We start from the raw sequence: 16965 nt of genomic DNA on the forward strand, positions 1-16965 counted from the left end.
CTTTCCCGATTGCTTCAGTGACTTCGCACGAACAGAACCTTGGGTTAAATAGTCCAAATCTGATACCTTTCTTTATTTTATCTTTGTTTTATTTGAAATACTGTCTATTGTGCACTGCAAGTCTTTTTTCAGAATTTTATTAGTCAAGCCTTGTCCATTTTAAAACGAACCATAATTCGGAAGAGTGTGTTCATAATTCCTAGTCCTGGTTCCAGCTTTCCCTGTGATTAAAGCTGGTGGTGGCTGTGAGTGTGTATATTGTAAACAGCTGGAGACGTTGGACCGATCAGGGGTGATTTGAGCTTTGTTTTGCATGCATCCAGAAGCCTGATCAAGCTGGACACAAATCCACCTGTAGTCTAATGACGCTGAGCTTCCAACTCTGCTAGAGTGATCACTCGAGGCCCTGCCATGACAAGCGGTTATAGCGGTAAGAGCGCTCGGAGTAGTCTATCTGTGATGAATCTGCAATAAGGGCAGAATCTGTCGGGGTCCCCACTCTTTCCCTGACAGTCCGGTTACATTGTAACAGGATGCCCCTCTAATGTGCACTTGGAGATATAATACTGTTGAATATACATGTTTGTCTCAATAACCTATAGTCAATTACGCCACCCAATCACATGATCCAGTTTTCCTATATGATGGTTCTTCTGCTGACATGCCATTTCACTTCGGCGTACATGGATTCCTGCCATTACTCTGAATGGTGCGTCATCGATAACGTCTTCAGAGGAGAATGGCCAGATCTTCTGAAGCTCCATTCTCAGTGATCGAGTTTAATGGCAGTGCATGCATCGTTGTTTGTCACTGAAAACAAAGCTTTAGAAGATCTGATGATACTCCTCTGAATATGTCATCAATGACACATCACTTAAAGCAGTGTCCAGAAGCTATGTACTTAGTAGGAAACAGCATATCAGCAGAAGAAACGCCACATAGGAGAACTGGATCATGAGATCAGGTGGTGGAACTCAACAATAATGAAACAAAATGAATATTCAACAATATTACTCATTGTAAAAAGAAAATCAGGTATCTAGAAGGAGTTGTCGGAATTGAATGAAAGATTGTGTGATTGTAACATTAATATAAGTAAGTGATTATGATATCGGAGCCAAAGGCTAATTGATTGTGGAAAACTGAACACATGAAGGGCTGCCTATAGCTTTGATGCATGATGTGATACATATGCTGTAACCTGAGATTGTGCAAACTCCTAGGTTGGTGTCCCAGATGGTCCCATACTTGTTCTATTCGTGATAAATCTGGTGACTGACATACTTCCATGGCCCAGTCAATGTTGTGGAGACATTCCTGTGACATCCTTGCTGTGTGTAACTGAACCTTATCCTGCTATAAAATGCCTCTTTGAAGCCGCCATGAGAGGAACACATGTGGCTGCAGGATGTCCTGAACATATCACTGAGCTGTCATTGTCCCTCGTACCACTACTAGGGGTGACCGACTGTTGTATGCGGCGGCCTCCCAGACCATCACACCAGCAATGGGGGAAGTGTGCCACTCCACAGCAAAGGCAGGATTGAGGCACTCACCCCCAGGCCTCCAAACACAGACATGTGCTAAACTAAACCTGTTTTTCATGCTGAAGACAACCCGGTTCCATTGCAGAGCAGTCCGGTTTCATTGTTCATGACCCCATTGCAAAGGGAGTAGGTGGATATCACCTGTCTCTGGATGTCAGCCAACAAAACCGTTGGAGCGACTCGGCTAATCTTCTCTACTGAAGGTCTGTCGAGTGTCCTGCTCTTATCCAGCTACTTGTTCCAACCCCTCTTAACGATTTGGTCAGAACGGTCCAGATGGCAGACAATTCATTAATGGAACTATCAGTTTTCCACTTTCCAATAATATTCCCCCTCTCAGACTCTTTTAACTGAGCGAAATCTCTTTGATTTTGTCGTAGAATTGTCTAGTGGTCAACAAGCTCTTCACAAGTGGAAATAGTAGTCCACTGCACACAGGTAGCCTCTAAGAGCCTTTTTATAGGCCAGGGGCGGAACTGCTTTTAGGGCCCCAGATGGCAAGACCATTCATCTAATCACGCCGCAACGCTAATCATTGGCATATGTGCCTGAGATGTAACTGCATGCTTAGTTTTACAGCAAAATGACAACTCTTCCTCCTAGGTGCTTTTTTTTTGTTTTTTGAACAGAGTGTATATCTCAAGGTACACTTAAAAAGAGCGTTACGTCAAAATGTAACTGGACAACCCCTTAAAGTGATGCACAAAAGTAAAAGGACTCCTTACCATTATGTACACCACTAGTCTCAATTTAAAATCTTGATATGCCAGCTATGATAGAAACATAACTTCCAGCATGCCCTGACACCCGCAGGTTGTATTGAGTGCAGCTGGGAAACCCAAAGCTGCAGATCATTGTCTAGTGGGACAACAGCACTAGATCCCAGTATTTTTTTTTTCCTTTGGGACATAACCATATAAATGACATAGCTATCTCTAAGGTAGAAGTGATTATATCACAGACCAGAAGCACAGATTGACATTAGAGATCTCCCTACCAATACAGTGGCAGCTGCTGCCTTTTATTCCGCTCACTCCCTAATGTCAAATATTCTTTCATGTCTCTTGGAAGAAAACTTATACAATACATTCCAATAATAGCACCTCAGCTGACTGCCTTACCATCGGCTTTTATTCTCTGAGACCTGTTATTTGCTTCCACAACTAGCAGCAATGAAAATGTAATTATCTTTTCCACATGAGACCTCCCGGAATGATGACCTAAATGTTCGTGAGCAAAGAAACCACAGGACAGTAATGGATGAATTTTATTGCACAGAACTTCAAAATTTCAAACAGAACATAATTTGAGATGCAGAAGTACTTTTTAATAACTAAATTAAAGGGAGTGTCTCATGGTTGGACAAATTGTATTTTTTTTGCAAGTATCGCTGCAGATGTGTTTAAAATAAAAAAAAAAAAAAAAACTGTACTTCCATATCCTCTCCCTTGACGATCTAGCACTGTAGCCCTTCAGACCTCCTTGTCTTGGTTTAGGAATGGATACCACCTGACTGTTGCAGCCGATTAGGGGCTTCAGAGATCAGGTGCCATTCTCTTGGCATCATCATGCCTCATGTTGAGTGATTATTGGAATATTTTCAAAACAAAATTGTGAATGGAAACAGACCGATTTAAACTCCCAATAAAGTCAATGGGAGTAAAAACTTAGTATGCTAATTTTGCCCTCCAAAGGGGTCCAATGCAGCATGATGATTCCTCTTCAATGAATGTATCTCAGCTGTTAGCACGGTTTCCTTACAGCGCTGGAGTCTTAAGGCCCATTTACACCCAATTATTATAACTCAAAATTCGCTCAAAATCCATTGTTTGAGCGATAATCGTTGTGTGTAAATGCTCCCATCTTTCACTCTTTGCTGAACAATAATTTTTAGGTGAGCATAAAATCCATTGTTCAGCTGGAGAGAAGTTAAAGGAGATGTCCCGAGGCAGCAAGTGGGTCTATACACTTCTGTATGGCCATAATAATGCACTTTGTAATGTACATTGTGCATTAATTATGAGCCATACAGAAGTTATAAAAAGTTTTTTACTTACCTGCTCCGTTGCTAGCGTCCTCGTCTCCATGGTGCCGACTAATTTTTGGCCTCCGATGGCCAAATTAGCCGCGCTTGCGCAGTCCGGGTCTTCAGCAGTCTTCTATGGAGCCGCTCGTGCCAGAGAGCGGCTCCGTGTAGCTCCGCCCCGTCACGTGCCGATTCCAGCCAATCAGGAGGCTGGAATCGGCAGTGGACCGCACAGAAGAGCTGCGGTCCACGAAGACAGAGGATCCCGGCGGCCATCTTCAGCAGGTGAGTATGAAGACGCCGGACCGCCGGGATTCAGGTAAGCGCTGTGCGGGTGGTTTTTTTAACCCCTGCATCGGGGTTGTCTCGCGCCGAACGGGGGGGGGGTTGAAAAAAAAAAAAACCCGTTTCGGCGCGGGACATCTCCTTTAACACAGACTGCATACTGTGTTTGCTGTCCATGGTGCTGTATTCTCCACATGAGTGCTGATTACATTGTATTCAGCTTGCAGCCCCACAGCAGAACAAAGGAGCTAAATGCAGAGAACAGACCAAGAGGCTCATTGACATGCAAATGAAGGTGAAAAGCTGCTAATGGACATTATTGTTCACTAGCAGTTTATGCAAAACAATCGCTCAAAACTTTTGAACAATTATCTTTGCATGTAAATTGCCTTTGGGTTCATATCCCATTCAGTACAACATCTGCTTGGCTTTGATGGACTCCATACAAATATTGTCCATGGACAGATTTTGAACCTAGAACTCTAGCACTGCAAGCACTAGTGCTAAATACTGAGTTACCACACCTGTCCTTTCACCTTCAGAGTAGGAGACGAGTAAACAGAAAGAACATAAAAACCCCATACAGATGTTGCTCTTGGACAGATTTGGAACCTTGTACTCCAGTGCCAACAACGAAGCCACCAAACCTCTTTCTTCTTTTCCCATTCTCCAGAGAAGGAGAAGATGGAGAAATACATTGAGATGTTTTCCATAGTGGGACATAAACCTAGAGCCGAAGCGCGGGAAGGCAACAGTGCTAGCCACTGAGACACGAAGCTGCTTTTTTTTTTTTTCCTTCTCCTATTTCTTCTTTCTCTGGAGGAGTAGGAATAGATAATCTTCTTATTCTCCTGCTTCTCTCCATCCCTCTTTTCCTTTTTCTTCTCCTTCACTGTAGCCTGCATTTTCCTCCTCCAGAGGAGAAGAAAAAGCATGGTGGCTCAGTCATTAACTCTGTTCCCATAAAGAACTATGGTTCCATTTGAAGTCTGACCAAGGACAACATATGCATTGACTTTGTATGTTCTCTTTGTGTTTATCCTTCTCTTGCTGCAAAAAAGAAAACCGGAAAATCAAGCATGGTGGTTCAGTCTGCTGCCTTACAGTGCTGGTGGTCTAGGTTTATATCTGACCAAGGGCAACTTCAGTATTGAGTTTTTATGTTCTCTTTTTCGTGCTTACTCTTGTTCTTGTTACTTTCCTCTTCTGGAGGTAAAAGTGGGGTGGCTCAGTTGTAAGCCCTGTTGCCTTCCACTGCTTGTATTTTAGGTTTAACTATCACCAAGTACAATATTAGTATGGAGTTTTTCAAAGCTCATGCAGATGTTGTCCTTGCTGAGATTTGAAGGACCCCAGCACTGAAAGGTAGCAGGGCTAACCACTGAACCAAATTCATTGAAAGCACTTTCTCTCCCTCTCCCTTCATTAGATAGCCGATTTCTTTATCGATTAAAAAAAAAAAAAAAAAATTCCCGATCACTGATCACAACTAGCAACATTAATCATGGTTCCCAGCATCTGAGCGGTGATACCAAGAGAACCGTTCATGACCACTGCAGCCTCTGACTGCAGTAATGAGATGGTATCCATTCTTAAAGAAAAGCCATGAGGACCATGGGGCTGCAGGGCTAGATCGTTAGCTAAGAGGCTGCATTTGTTATTTTAACACATTTGCAGCAATACTTGAAAAAATTGGCGGACAACCCCTTTAATGTGTATGGAATGTAAACTTCAAACTTGTATAGCTTCTCAGATACTACCAATTTTTCCAAATGTTGACCAGTGAATAACCAATATGGTATGGGTCATGGTGTAAGGATCTCGACCCTGAAGATCTCCAGCTCTTGCAAAACTACAATCCTCAACATTTTCCAATAGTTGTTTTATGTGATTTTATAACTGCCAGTCAGCTATAGACTGGTTGCTACTGGTCTGTAATACATTGGCTAGAATTTATCTCCAACAAGGTAATGAATGCTGGTGACCTCATGGAAATCTATCCACTATTGCTTTTACATTCTCATGGAATTATACTTCTATTTTATTTTGTGATTTAAAAAAAAAAAACATTTGTAAGGCATATTAAAGAAGAATGTAGCTTGGATAACTGTTGGACTTTTGCTAGCTACCAAGAGAGGTGCCAAAAAAGTCAGTCTGTCTCGACTGGGCATACAGATACTTCGTTAGTGTAGTAAACTGAAAATTTTGTGCCACAAGTCTATAAAACCTTTGGTTTAGGCCAGTGACACATGAGCATATTATGACCATATGTATGTGGCCGTTATATGGATGAGTGTCCCGACTTGACTTACGAGCATCATAGGATCATCATGGTTAGTGGGGCTATGCATTTAGGTCCAAATGTGTGCGAGAGTCATCCCGTTTTAGTCCAAGCTTGCATGTGTTTTTTTTTTTCCCTGTACTCGATATCCTGTGCCCCTATGAGAGATCTCTGTTAAAGTGGATTGTCCTGTCGAATGAAACCTTGTATTATCAGATCCAAATGACTGAAAAAAAAAAATTAGAAGGGGGGGGGGAGTACTTTCCTGTCCTCAGTCCCGGCAATTTAGCATTGCAGCCCCATGATTCTCTTGGTCTCTGTTGGCAGCGGAAATCAGATGACTGCTGCCTGCCAATTGAAGCATTACATTACTACTCATTCTCCTGGAATCGGTGCTTCACTCCTGAGCACCATGATCCCCAGTGTTCAGAAAGGTGACACCACAGTCTCTGATTGGCAAGCAGCGGTCACCTGACTTTCGCTATTAACAGAGGCCGAGATAATTGCGGAGCCGCAGAGCTATATCTGCCAGGGCTGAGGACAGGCTAGTACCATTTTATATTATTTTCAGTCATTTGAATCTAATTTTAAAAGTTTGTTTTTAACCAGCCAACCCCTATAAATATATGTCTATGATATTAATGGCAATTGCGGAATAGTTATTTATGCTTCTACCATGAGCACTCATACCCCATAACAGTACTCCCATAGATGTGCAGGGGACCTCTATTCTACCTCTATTTGCCTCTTACAATTTAAAAAAAAGTTTTAAAACTATCTGCTATACAAAAAAGAACTCATGGTTTGCTTCATCAGATGTTGGTATGTATAGAAATACTGTGTTCTTCTCTAGAAGCACTTTTGTACATATGGAACGTGATGCAATCAGTATGACATCGCACTGAGGCTACTTCATAGTAGAGAGACCGGCCTCCTTGGGGCACTGCCACACAGGTTCCTTGCACATGCCTCTGCTGTGCAAATAATCCCTTTTAATCTAATTTTATGTTCATGGTTCTCGTAAAATTCCTTTCCATTTCAGTAAATGCTGCTGACCTAATTTGGATGAAATGATGAACACAAGTATTAAAATTAAGATTGATTTTATTTTTCAAGTTTCCGAATGTTCCAGGGCGACAGTACATTGTGGTTTGACATATTTACTTAAAATCTTTTATTAACTTCTAAGTGTTGACTTTCTTCAAATGAACATTTGTTATTTTAAAGATTTTTGGCAAAGTTCTTTTTTCCAAGATGATGATCTGGTAAGTTTCCATGGGGCTAAAGATGAAAAGTAAAATGAATGCAGCAGTAACTGCTAATGGTACTGCATTGTTTCACATTTATTGCATCCTTATAGCACACATTAACCCCTCACTATTGCAAAAACAATTTAGATATGATTATGCTAAACCTACATTGTTTCACTACTGGCTAGGACACTAAATTTCACATCAAAACTTGAATTCCAATTAGTAATTGCATTTTTTTCTTGACCTGTTTCAATCACTTCCTCCTATATGTGAAATGCTACGCAAGTTATGAATGTCGATTTAGAAGTAGTCTTCCTTGTCTGACCAATGACGTTTGTGGCCATTAAGAAATAAATAAATTGAAGCTGTATGAACACCGCAGCACGGACTCCCCATGGTGCTCCCATAAATTTAAACTAAATTTTGATATTTATTTTAACCCTTTGTAATCCAATTTTGTATTCAGGGTTTACTAGGGGGCTTTCTCTTTCTGCCATTATACATTGGCGCCGTCTGCTGGCTAGAGCCAGTACTGCGGTATGGGACATGCTAGAGAGGCCCCAGACAACAGAGCAGCCAGTAATATAAAGTAAGAATACCCTGACGGACGTCTTCCGACATCGGAAGCTGTACAGCCTTTAATCAGAATGTCTTCTGACGTCAGACAGTGGATTGGAAAGGGTTAATGTAAAGTTGTAGTAAAGTTTTCCTTGCAGCATGTTGCATATGAATTGACCAGCATCCGTGAGCCATTTAGTTTTTATGATTTCCTAGTACCCTGCAGGCACTCTATAAACTTGTGATATAGTAAAAATTTACTGTGACGTTTTTGCTTTTTTGTGGAATTTTAGGGGTCCTTTAAGGCTCATGGTGCAATTTCACATTCGGCATATTTGTTTCAAAAACTTTTTTAACCCCTTTTCCTTTAGTAATTGCTTTGTTCAGATGAATTGGACGGATTTTTCAGTCACTGAAATTTCTACAACACATCTACTGCCAGTGAACATACCCTAGGTGTGTTCATACACGTTGTAAATGCAGCATTCACAATGCAAGCCTTGTGTATGAAATCCTAACAAATTGCATTCACGTGGCTTAGGAAATAACTCCTTGCGGAATTGACATGCTGTGGAATTTAACTTCACAGCATTTCATTTTTTTCTGTGGATTTCACACTTTGCAATGCAAATGGTGTGGATTTTGCCACTGCAGATATGAACCATCTGACTATAACCTAACAGACTAAGGACTGATTCACATGGGAGTATTTTCTGTCAGTATCAAATGCATATTGTTTATGAACGCAATACGGACAACCTACAACACAGTTGATTTAAATTTATGTGTATAGATGAACATTTTTTTTTGGAGTGGAACGAACTTTTACATGGAACATTTTTTAAAATTTTCATTTATATTGCCTCAGTTATAGGAGACAAATATTGGAGAAAACTAGTGCTAATATCAACCTAGTCTGAGTTGTACATGCTTAGGGCTTATTCACAGGAGCGAATATTAGCTGCTGTTTTCACAGCCGGCCGATATACACTACCATCTGAGCGGTCTTCCCCCTTCCTACCTCCTCGCCGGCTCTCTGCCTTCCTCCTCCCCTCTGCCTGTTTGCAATGGGAGGAGGCGGAGCTAAGCTCCTGCCCTCTCCCCGCATCTTGTCTGTAGACAGCAATGGGAGGGATAGGGTGGAGATTAGCTCCACCCCCATCCTGCCCCCTCCCATTGCAAACAGCCGGAGGGGAGGAGAGAGGCAGAGAGCCACTGAGGGGGAAAGGGGAAGACCTATGTCCTATTTATTTGATGGGAATTTAGGCTATAGATTTGCAGTTGGGTTTTTTTTGTTTTTTTTAAACCTTGCGCAGATTTGAAATTGATGCGTAACTCCTTGATGTGGAATCCTATGAGAAATGTGCATTGAGTTCTATGCTCGGCGATTGAATGGAGCTAATTGGTGTACGATTACATGGCAGTTGCAAATGCAAATCCATGACTCAACTACAGATTTCTGACGTGGATTATGTGGCAGATTTCCAATATAGAAAATCTATGGACATGCCCTTTAAAATATGTAATATGGAAATGCGCTGTACGACTTTGTTTTTGTACATTCTGCTTTCGTATACTCTATAATTTTGAGATGAATATAAAATCCAGATTGCTGTTCTATAGTCTTAAGGAAATCCTTTAAGAGTATGTTTAGCTATAATTGATAGATTCTTATTTAAAAAAGTAATTAAAATAAATACGTCAACCTATAATTTGCCTAAAAATAAAGGTTTATCTTGGTCACTGTGGGTTTTTGCAATATACATTTTGGATATAGGCACCATCACATACACTTGTGTGCTTTCATACATTTATATTATAGAATGACGTGGCATGTATCATTCTCAACATTTATAGAATGTTGATTATTAGAACCTTTTTAGGTATTTTTTTCAGGGTTTGGGAGTTTGAATATTCATTATACAAGTGTTATGGCATGTCTCAATTCCTCTACGAAGACACCTGTCACCGAACTCTAATACAGTTCAGGCATTCGAGGGCTCATCTGCTTCCTAACCACGTGTATGAACTCGTGGGATGTGAACTTTCCACACATGGTCACGAAAATGCTGACTATATTCCTAAGATTCTACGTGGAACCCTCAAGTTCCAGGAAACCTTCCAAGCTTTAGACTACTTCGGGTGGGCTGCTTATGATCAAATGAGTTCAGTGCTTAAGTATTTTTACACTGGTCAAATGGCTAATTTCATACAGCATAGAATTTGAATGAAATACCCATTGCTTTACAATTTTTTCCCAACTTTTTCCCCTCTTTTTCTGTTGGTGGATGGATGTCACATGCCATTTTTTGAAAGCCAGGAATTCGTTCTAAAGACAGAACACGTAAAAAGAAAATCTTGTTTGTCTTATTTTTTGTATCTGTTCATGCTTGCCTAAACAAACCACCACAAAATGCATTTGTAATTGTAACCTTGGACATTTTTAATACACAAAGCTTAGTGTTTGTATAGCACTTGTTAAGACTAGATCTTCTAACGTTCCCTGTTTCATATCAGTGTCTGTATTCATACAGATTAATCTCACTAGAGGGGAAAAAATATTAATTCAAAATTTTTGGGGGGAAGAAAGGGGTAATACAAAGGCGAATGCATACATAATATCCTCTGGCAACCTATTGGGCCCACATTAGACAAAAATAAGGTGTGTCATCAAAATTTTGAAATGTATTTTTTAACTTTTCAAATTTGTTTTCTTGTACGTCTTCTGTAATTTTATTTTATTTTTTTTTTACTTTTGCAATGTTTCCTCAGAGCGGGCTGGGTAATGCTTTCTAGAATGAATGTTATTAAAATTTCTATTTATTGGTAGCATAAAGTATATGCCTGTTCCTAAAATGGCTATGTATGTTCATTTTATCTTTTGTTTGTTGTATTTTGTATGTTTTTAACAGAAATGTTTTTTCTTTTTATTTTTAGATAAATTATTGGTGTTTACTGTTGCAACACGAGAAACAGATGGATATCATCGTTTTATGCAATCTGCTAAGCACTTTAAATACACGGTGAAGGTACAGTATATATTTTACTTGGACACTTTTTTCCTTGTTAGTACATGTGAATAATTTTTTTTTTATATTGAGAACTTAATATCGCCCTCCTAAGTATTATTCAGTGATATGTTTTATATGACTCAGTGTTTCCATGGATCTTTCTAACCTTAGATTTGCAGATTTTTGTGGTTTTATTTAAAAAATACTTTGTAGGGCATTTATAAATAATAGCTCCTATGATGTGAATAAGCTAAGTAATAGATTGCATCATTCCACATTGTGCTGTCCCTTCTTATGTGTCTGCATTTTAGCTATTAAGCAGTGAAGATATAGATTTATTAAAGGAGATGTATAATCAGTAAATGATCTACTGTTTTGTTTAAATCAATTATTTATGTAAAACATTTTTAAATGTTTGGGTTTTTTTTGTTTTTTTTTTCTTGTTAATGTACCTATCTAAATTTAAATAAAAAGAAACCTGAAATTCTACAATTTTCACTCTGGACAATAATCTGACAATTTCTGTTCTGTAGAGAGAACTTTTTCAGTAGTCGTGTCCTAGGTCTTAAGCTCATAACATGGTTTTAGTTCTGGAAGACCAAAAATGCTTAGTTTTATTTCAAAATGGGAAAGGAACTTTATTTTGATTTTTAAGTGGTCTCAAAGTAAATCCTGTTGAATCTTAGTAAAGTAGCTGTTCCAATTTATTTTAAGAATGTGTTACGTTTGGTTGAGAACACATGCTCTACCTTGCAGTCTTTGTCTGCAATTGTACTTTTTGTGATGTGTATTTAAAATGTGGTTTTAATAAGTGTTTTGGCTTTGAATCATAAATATAGTCATGAGATTCATAATGTCCACAATGCATAATACATATGTTTCTTATCTCCCTTTTAGGTTCTTGGCAAAGGTTTAGACTGGAAAGGAGGAGATGTAGGAAATTCAATAGGTGGCGGTCAGAAAGTCCGTCTTTTAAAAGAGGCTTTGGAGTCTCTTACTAACCAAGAAGATGTCATTGTTCTTTTCACAGACAGGTAACCATTTTAGTGTGAAATAACTTCACATTGAAAATCTTTACATTGAAAATCCCCTTGGAAGTTGTTCAGACTCAGCTTGGATGGTAATCGCATATATTGGATTCATAATTTCTTACAACCCCCTGGTTTGGAGCTTTGTAAATGGCTAATTATACACATACACTTAGTGTCTTAATCGCCTGGTGGGGGGTAATAAATAAATTACCTGAAAGTGTGGAATAAGTTGGCGCTATACAAAGAACAAGAATTTTATTTAATCGTAAGCTAATTGGAAAGAACCATGTAATCTTACACTAGGGATCCTGGTAGGTCAACCTCATGTAAGGAGCAACTTGATGGGTGATGGATAGTTTAACAAAACACAAAAAATAAGAAGGCAAATCTTCCTTTTTTTTTTTTTTCTAAAATGTATTTCCCACTCATTGACCACATTGGTGTAGTTGATTTTGCTTTTAGAAATCATGTGTTCTGTGATTAAACACATGTTCATGTAAATAGATGTTTAATTTTCAAAGCGGATGCAGGGGGTTAAAAAAACATGGCAGCACCACTTCACTGTTGTTACAGCCCAGCCCACATCACTTGAATGGAGTAAGCTGCAATGGGTGACTCACCTCGTGGACAAGAAGAACACTACTTCTGAAAGAAAGGAACCATGTTAAAGTCTCATAAACCTACTTTAAAAGTGTTGTCTGCATTAAAGGAAACCCCTGTCACCAGGTCCCCCATTTTGTAAGCTAACAAATGAGCAGTTACTTGCCTCTTCCTGCTTACCCATTCATCCTCTGGTCTTCCTATGACATCAGTATGTGCGTGCTGAGCCTGTCTATAAACTAGCTGTAGCAGCCAATGACTGCGGTTGACAGGGGTTTTCCTTCATTTAGGAAACTCCTTTCAAATAATTGAATTTGGGCTTGAAGTCCCAATTTAACAGGCTGATAATCAAGCATGAATGTTTGTATAAATGTTTGTTTCCCACATCAGTGTCCCATGTAAAGAGGATAGGAATTGTATAACAAGCAAATTACTTTAAGTAAACTAAAAATATGTTGTTGACAAGCAATTGTATAAATGATCATCCATTCCTATATAGCCTAAATTGACCTGTATGAATGCCATTTAGATGGGTTGTCCAGTTACTGGACAAGATTCCCCTTATAACACCAACCATTCAAAAATAACAGGATCAGTACTTGCCACTTCTCTGTCACTGCAATCCAGCATTGCAAATCCCCTGCGGTCTTGATGTGTGTGTTTTTTTTTTTTGTTTGTTTTGTTTTCTTTTCTTTTGCAATTCCTCTGAGCATTGCATGGTCCGACCTCAGGGGGAATTTGGTGGAAGATCCGCTCCTGGGAGGATTGTCAATTGTCTTGAATATTTCCCACTTGTAAATAATCTTTCTTACTGTAGAATAATGGACTTCAAATTGTTTGGAAATGGCCTTAAAACCCTTTGCTGCAACAGTTACTTCTCTAAGATCACTGCTGGTTTCTTTCCTCCTTGGAATTGTTTTAGCAGATGTCTGAGTGCTCCAGACCAGCAAACTGCCACAATTTCTGCTTTTTATAGAGGTGGTCACATTTGCTGATAAGTTAATCAAGGGCCTTTGATTAGCAGAACCTGTCTGCTACTTACTCTTTTAATTCCTTTGGAAGCAGTAAAGGTGTACTTAATTTTTCATGCTACTTCTGCATTTGACCTAGTTTTTGTTAAATAATGACAGTGTAATTTTGTTTTGTGCTGCTGTTCATCTGAAGTTGTATTAACCTAAGTTTTAAAAGCTTCTAAGGACCAGATGTTTGTTTGTTTGTTTATTTATTTATTTATTTATTTATTTATATCCTGAAATGTAAAACCATAGAACTCAAAGAGCGTACACTTATTTTTTTGAAACATTTCTTGAAACATGTTAACAAACAACCCATTAGGGTCCTTTCATACAGCCTGATCGTCATTCAGATTCTTGCTGGATTGCGGAAATCTGGAGACTGATTATTCAGTGTAAATGCTCAGAGCAACTGAACGACGAACAATAATGCGTATGTCTTGCTGTTTCTGCAGGCATAAAAATGGACACAGACCAGGCTGTGTAGACAGGCCATCCTTCATCTATGAACGACTGCCTGTTTACCGTAAATGGAGGCAGGCGGGCCAAAGATCATTTTCAGATACCAACCACTATTCACTGAGCGATACTTACGCCTGTGTGAAAGCACAGGCACGATTATTGCTAAGACATCTGTTGGGTGCTGAAGCACCCGACAATTCTGTGTTATAGGACCCTTAGTGTTAGCTCTGCCTTTTTTCTAGTTCACATGAAATTCCTAAATAGCTACTGCTAACAATTATTGCAAAAGGACAATTTTAAACGTATAGCTCTAAATTATTCTCCTTTTTCAATTTATCTTAATCTATATGCTCACAATCCTCTGAATAACCCCATCTGCAAATGGCAAGTTTAGTTTTATTTTGAGTAGATGACGGTACATTCTCTGAATATTTGACTCATTTGTTAGAGATGCCATATACTGATATGTGCCGTAAAAGTAAATAAAGTTTATCAGTGGGAAAAACTACAGAAAGTACCTGAAAAATGTTTGCTTGGTGCTTGTATCACGCACGCCATAGAGGCTCTCTAACGCTATATGAAATAAGACTTGACATTCTTTGATCAGCGGTTTGTAAATTATCCTTTTTTCTATAATTAAAGAGGCTGGACATTCCATGTAATTGATTCAGTTATTAAATTGATTCAAGCAATTTTCTAAAAGTCACAGACAAGCCTTCTAAGGGCAGAAAATGTTATAAAATAAACTAAGAAACCTACAGCCATTACTCAACCGTTCAGTGTTGGAGATTGATGTTCTAGTGGTCCCTACCATTCTTTATTATCCTGCAAAGGTGACTTGCTGTATATACACTTGGTTGCTGGACCCAATCATTGGCCTTAGTAGGTACAATAAGTTGGCGCTATACAAGTAACAAGATTTTTTACATACCAGCATCACTAATGAGAACAGTGATTGGCTGCAGCAGTCGGAAGGAAGTACAACATATTCCCACTGCATGATTTTGGAGAGGTAGCAGACTTAACCAGGTGTGTGATGTTGGCCTTTATTTTATAACATTTCCTGTCCTTAGTTTAATTTCTCAAACTCCCAGACAGCCCCTTTAAGTATTTTGCGTAACTAGACTCCCCACCTAAAGTTATATGTAAGAATGTCAATAATGCATCAGGATTAGGGATGAGTGAGTATACTCGCTAAGGCACTACTCGCTCGAGTAATGTGCTTTAGACGAGTATCTCCCTGCTCGTCCCTGAAGATTCGGGAGCCGCCGCAGCTGACTCGAACGAGTAGTGCTTTAGCGAGTATACTCGCTCATCCCTAATCAGGATGTTAATTTCAGTCCGTAAATTAATTTTTTCACAGTCCTGCAATGCATAGTCATCACTGCCGTCTGCGAGAATTCTCTAAAAATAGAGTTAAGGAAAAGTATATTTTTTTCCCCCTGCGTTTTACCTACCTGACATTGAGAAATTCAATAGAAAACTGCATGTTTTGGGGTTTTTTTGTGAAGGAAGCCTCAAACTACTCAGCTCCCACTGCATTCCTTCTATATATACACCTCTCCAAATGTAATCTGTAGACTGTCAGACACTTTCTTTTGCTGAAATATTGAATATGATTTTCTTGTTTTATGTCCCACCAGTTAGATTAATCTTTGGAAAGCCTTCTCTAAACAGATGTCTTTTCTGATGCCAGTACAATTTTAACATAAACTAAGTCCAGATGACACTTTGTATAGATTAAAGTGAATGCAAACCTACACTTTGGAGTGTGAGATAACTTATATTTTCATAATCTGAATAGTTCTCAATACTACACAAAATGTGTTCTGGATATATTAGACAGCTTTGTGCAAAGTGTAAAAAGGAAAGCTTGGAGGGAGGTTTTTAACTAATATTTAAAATTATTCTCATTGGCATTGGAATATCCTCTAATGTAATGATAAATGCTGGGGTCTGGAAGAGTATAATGTTTCAAGTTGACCACAGCTGTTTAGTGTTAGAGATGACAACTAAAGAAGCTCCGTATGGTCGAGATTTTCCTGTCGGGCAGCAGGATAACCAAGTCATTCTTTTAAAGGTCAGATTCTTGGAGCAGTCGAAAACTTACAGCTTCCACCATCCATCATTGGGGATGCTGGAAGAATTGTGCACCATTATAATGGATATGGAATTTTTGCTTCTGTACAGTGAATCAACACATATAGATCTACCACTGTAGTCTAATGACCCTTGTAAGTATGTATAACTGTAGACCGGTTGTCCCAAACAGCGCAGGAGTCACGGGCTCTATGTATTGCTCTCATGTTTTTGGCACCTGCAGATACAATTTTATAGAAGTGCTACCAAGCATTTCATAGCATTACCTGTCCTTGATGCGAAGGTCAAAATCATATCACTGACCGTTGCTACTAGGGTAAAAGTGGGTAAAAGACTACTTGGGTATACAGTGGGTATAAAAAGTCTACACATTCCTGTTAAGCTGCCATGTTTTTGTCACTTAAAAAAATCTGGCAAAGATGAATCATTTTAGATATGTTTTCCCCTTCAATGCGACAGATTATGTGTACAATTTAGTTGAAAAATAAATTATTTTATGGCCAGAGGGAAAACAAATTAAAAAATCCTAAAATAATATTGTATAAATATGCACACCCTAAACCTAATACTTTGTTGACATACTCTTTGACTTTATGACCACATTAAGCCTTTTTGGGTAGGTGTCGATTAGCTTGGCACACCTTGATTTGGAAATCTTTGTTCACTCTTCCTTGTGAAAGTGCTCACAACCTTATCAGATTGCAAGGGCGTCTCCTGTGTAGTGCCCTTTTCAGGTAAACCCACAGATTGTCAATGGGATTCATGTCTGGGCCCTGGATGCACCATTCCAAATCTTCT

The 16965-nt window shown here is 39.0% G+C and overlaps 1 protein-coding gene across 2 annotated transcripts in view; it reads left to right on the forward strand.

Annotated features, from left to right (window-relative positions):
• PLOD2 (procollagen-lysine,2-oxoglutarate 5-dioxygenase 2) overlaps positions 1 to 16965 on the forward strand; it is a 140743-nt gene that overhangs the window by 43167 nt on the left and 80611 nt on the right. For both annotated transcript variants that reach the window (XM_066599346.1, XM_066599356.1), the window contains exons 2-3: positions 10888 to 10979; positions 11859 to 11995. In XM_066599346.1, coding sequence (XP_066455443.1) covers positions 10888 to 10979; positions 11859 to 11995 — 229 coding nt within the window. The remainder of the gene's footprint in view (positions 1 to 10887; positions 10980 to 11858; positions 11996 to 16965) is intronic.

Source organism: Eleutherodactylus coqui, chromosome 1 (genome assembly GCF_035609145.1).
Source record: "Eleutherodactylus coqui strain aEleCoq1 chromosome 1, aEleCoq1.hap1, whole genome shotgun sequence".
NCBI lineage: Eukaryota > Metazoa > Chordata > Amphibia > Anura > Eleutherodactylidae > Eleutherodactylus > Eleutherodactylus coqui.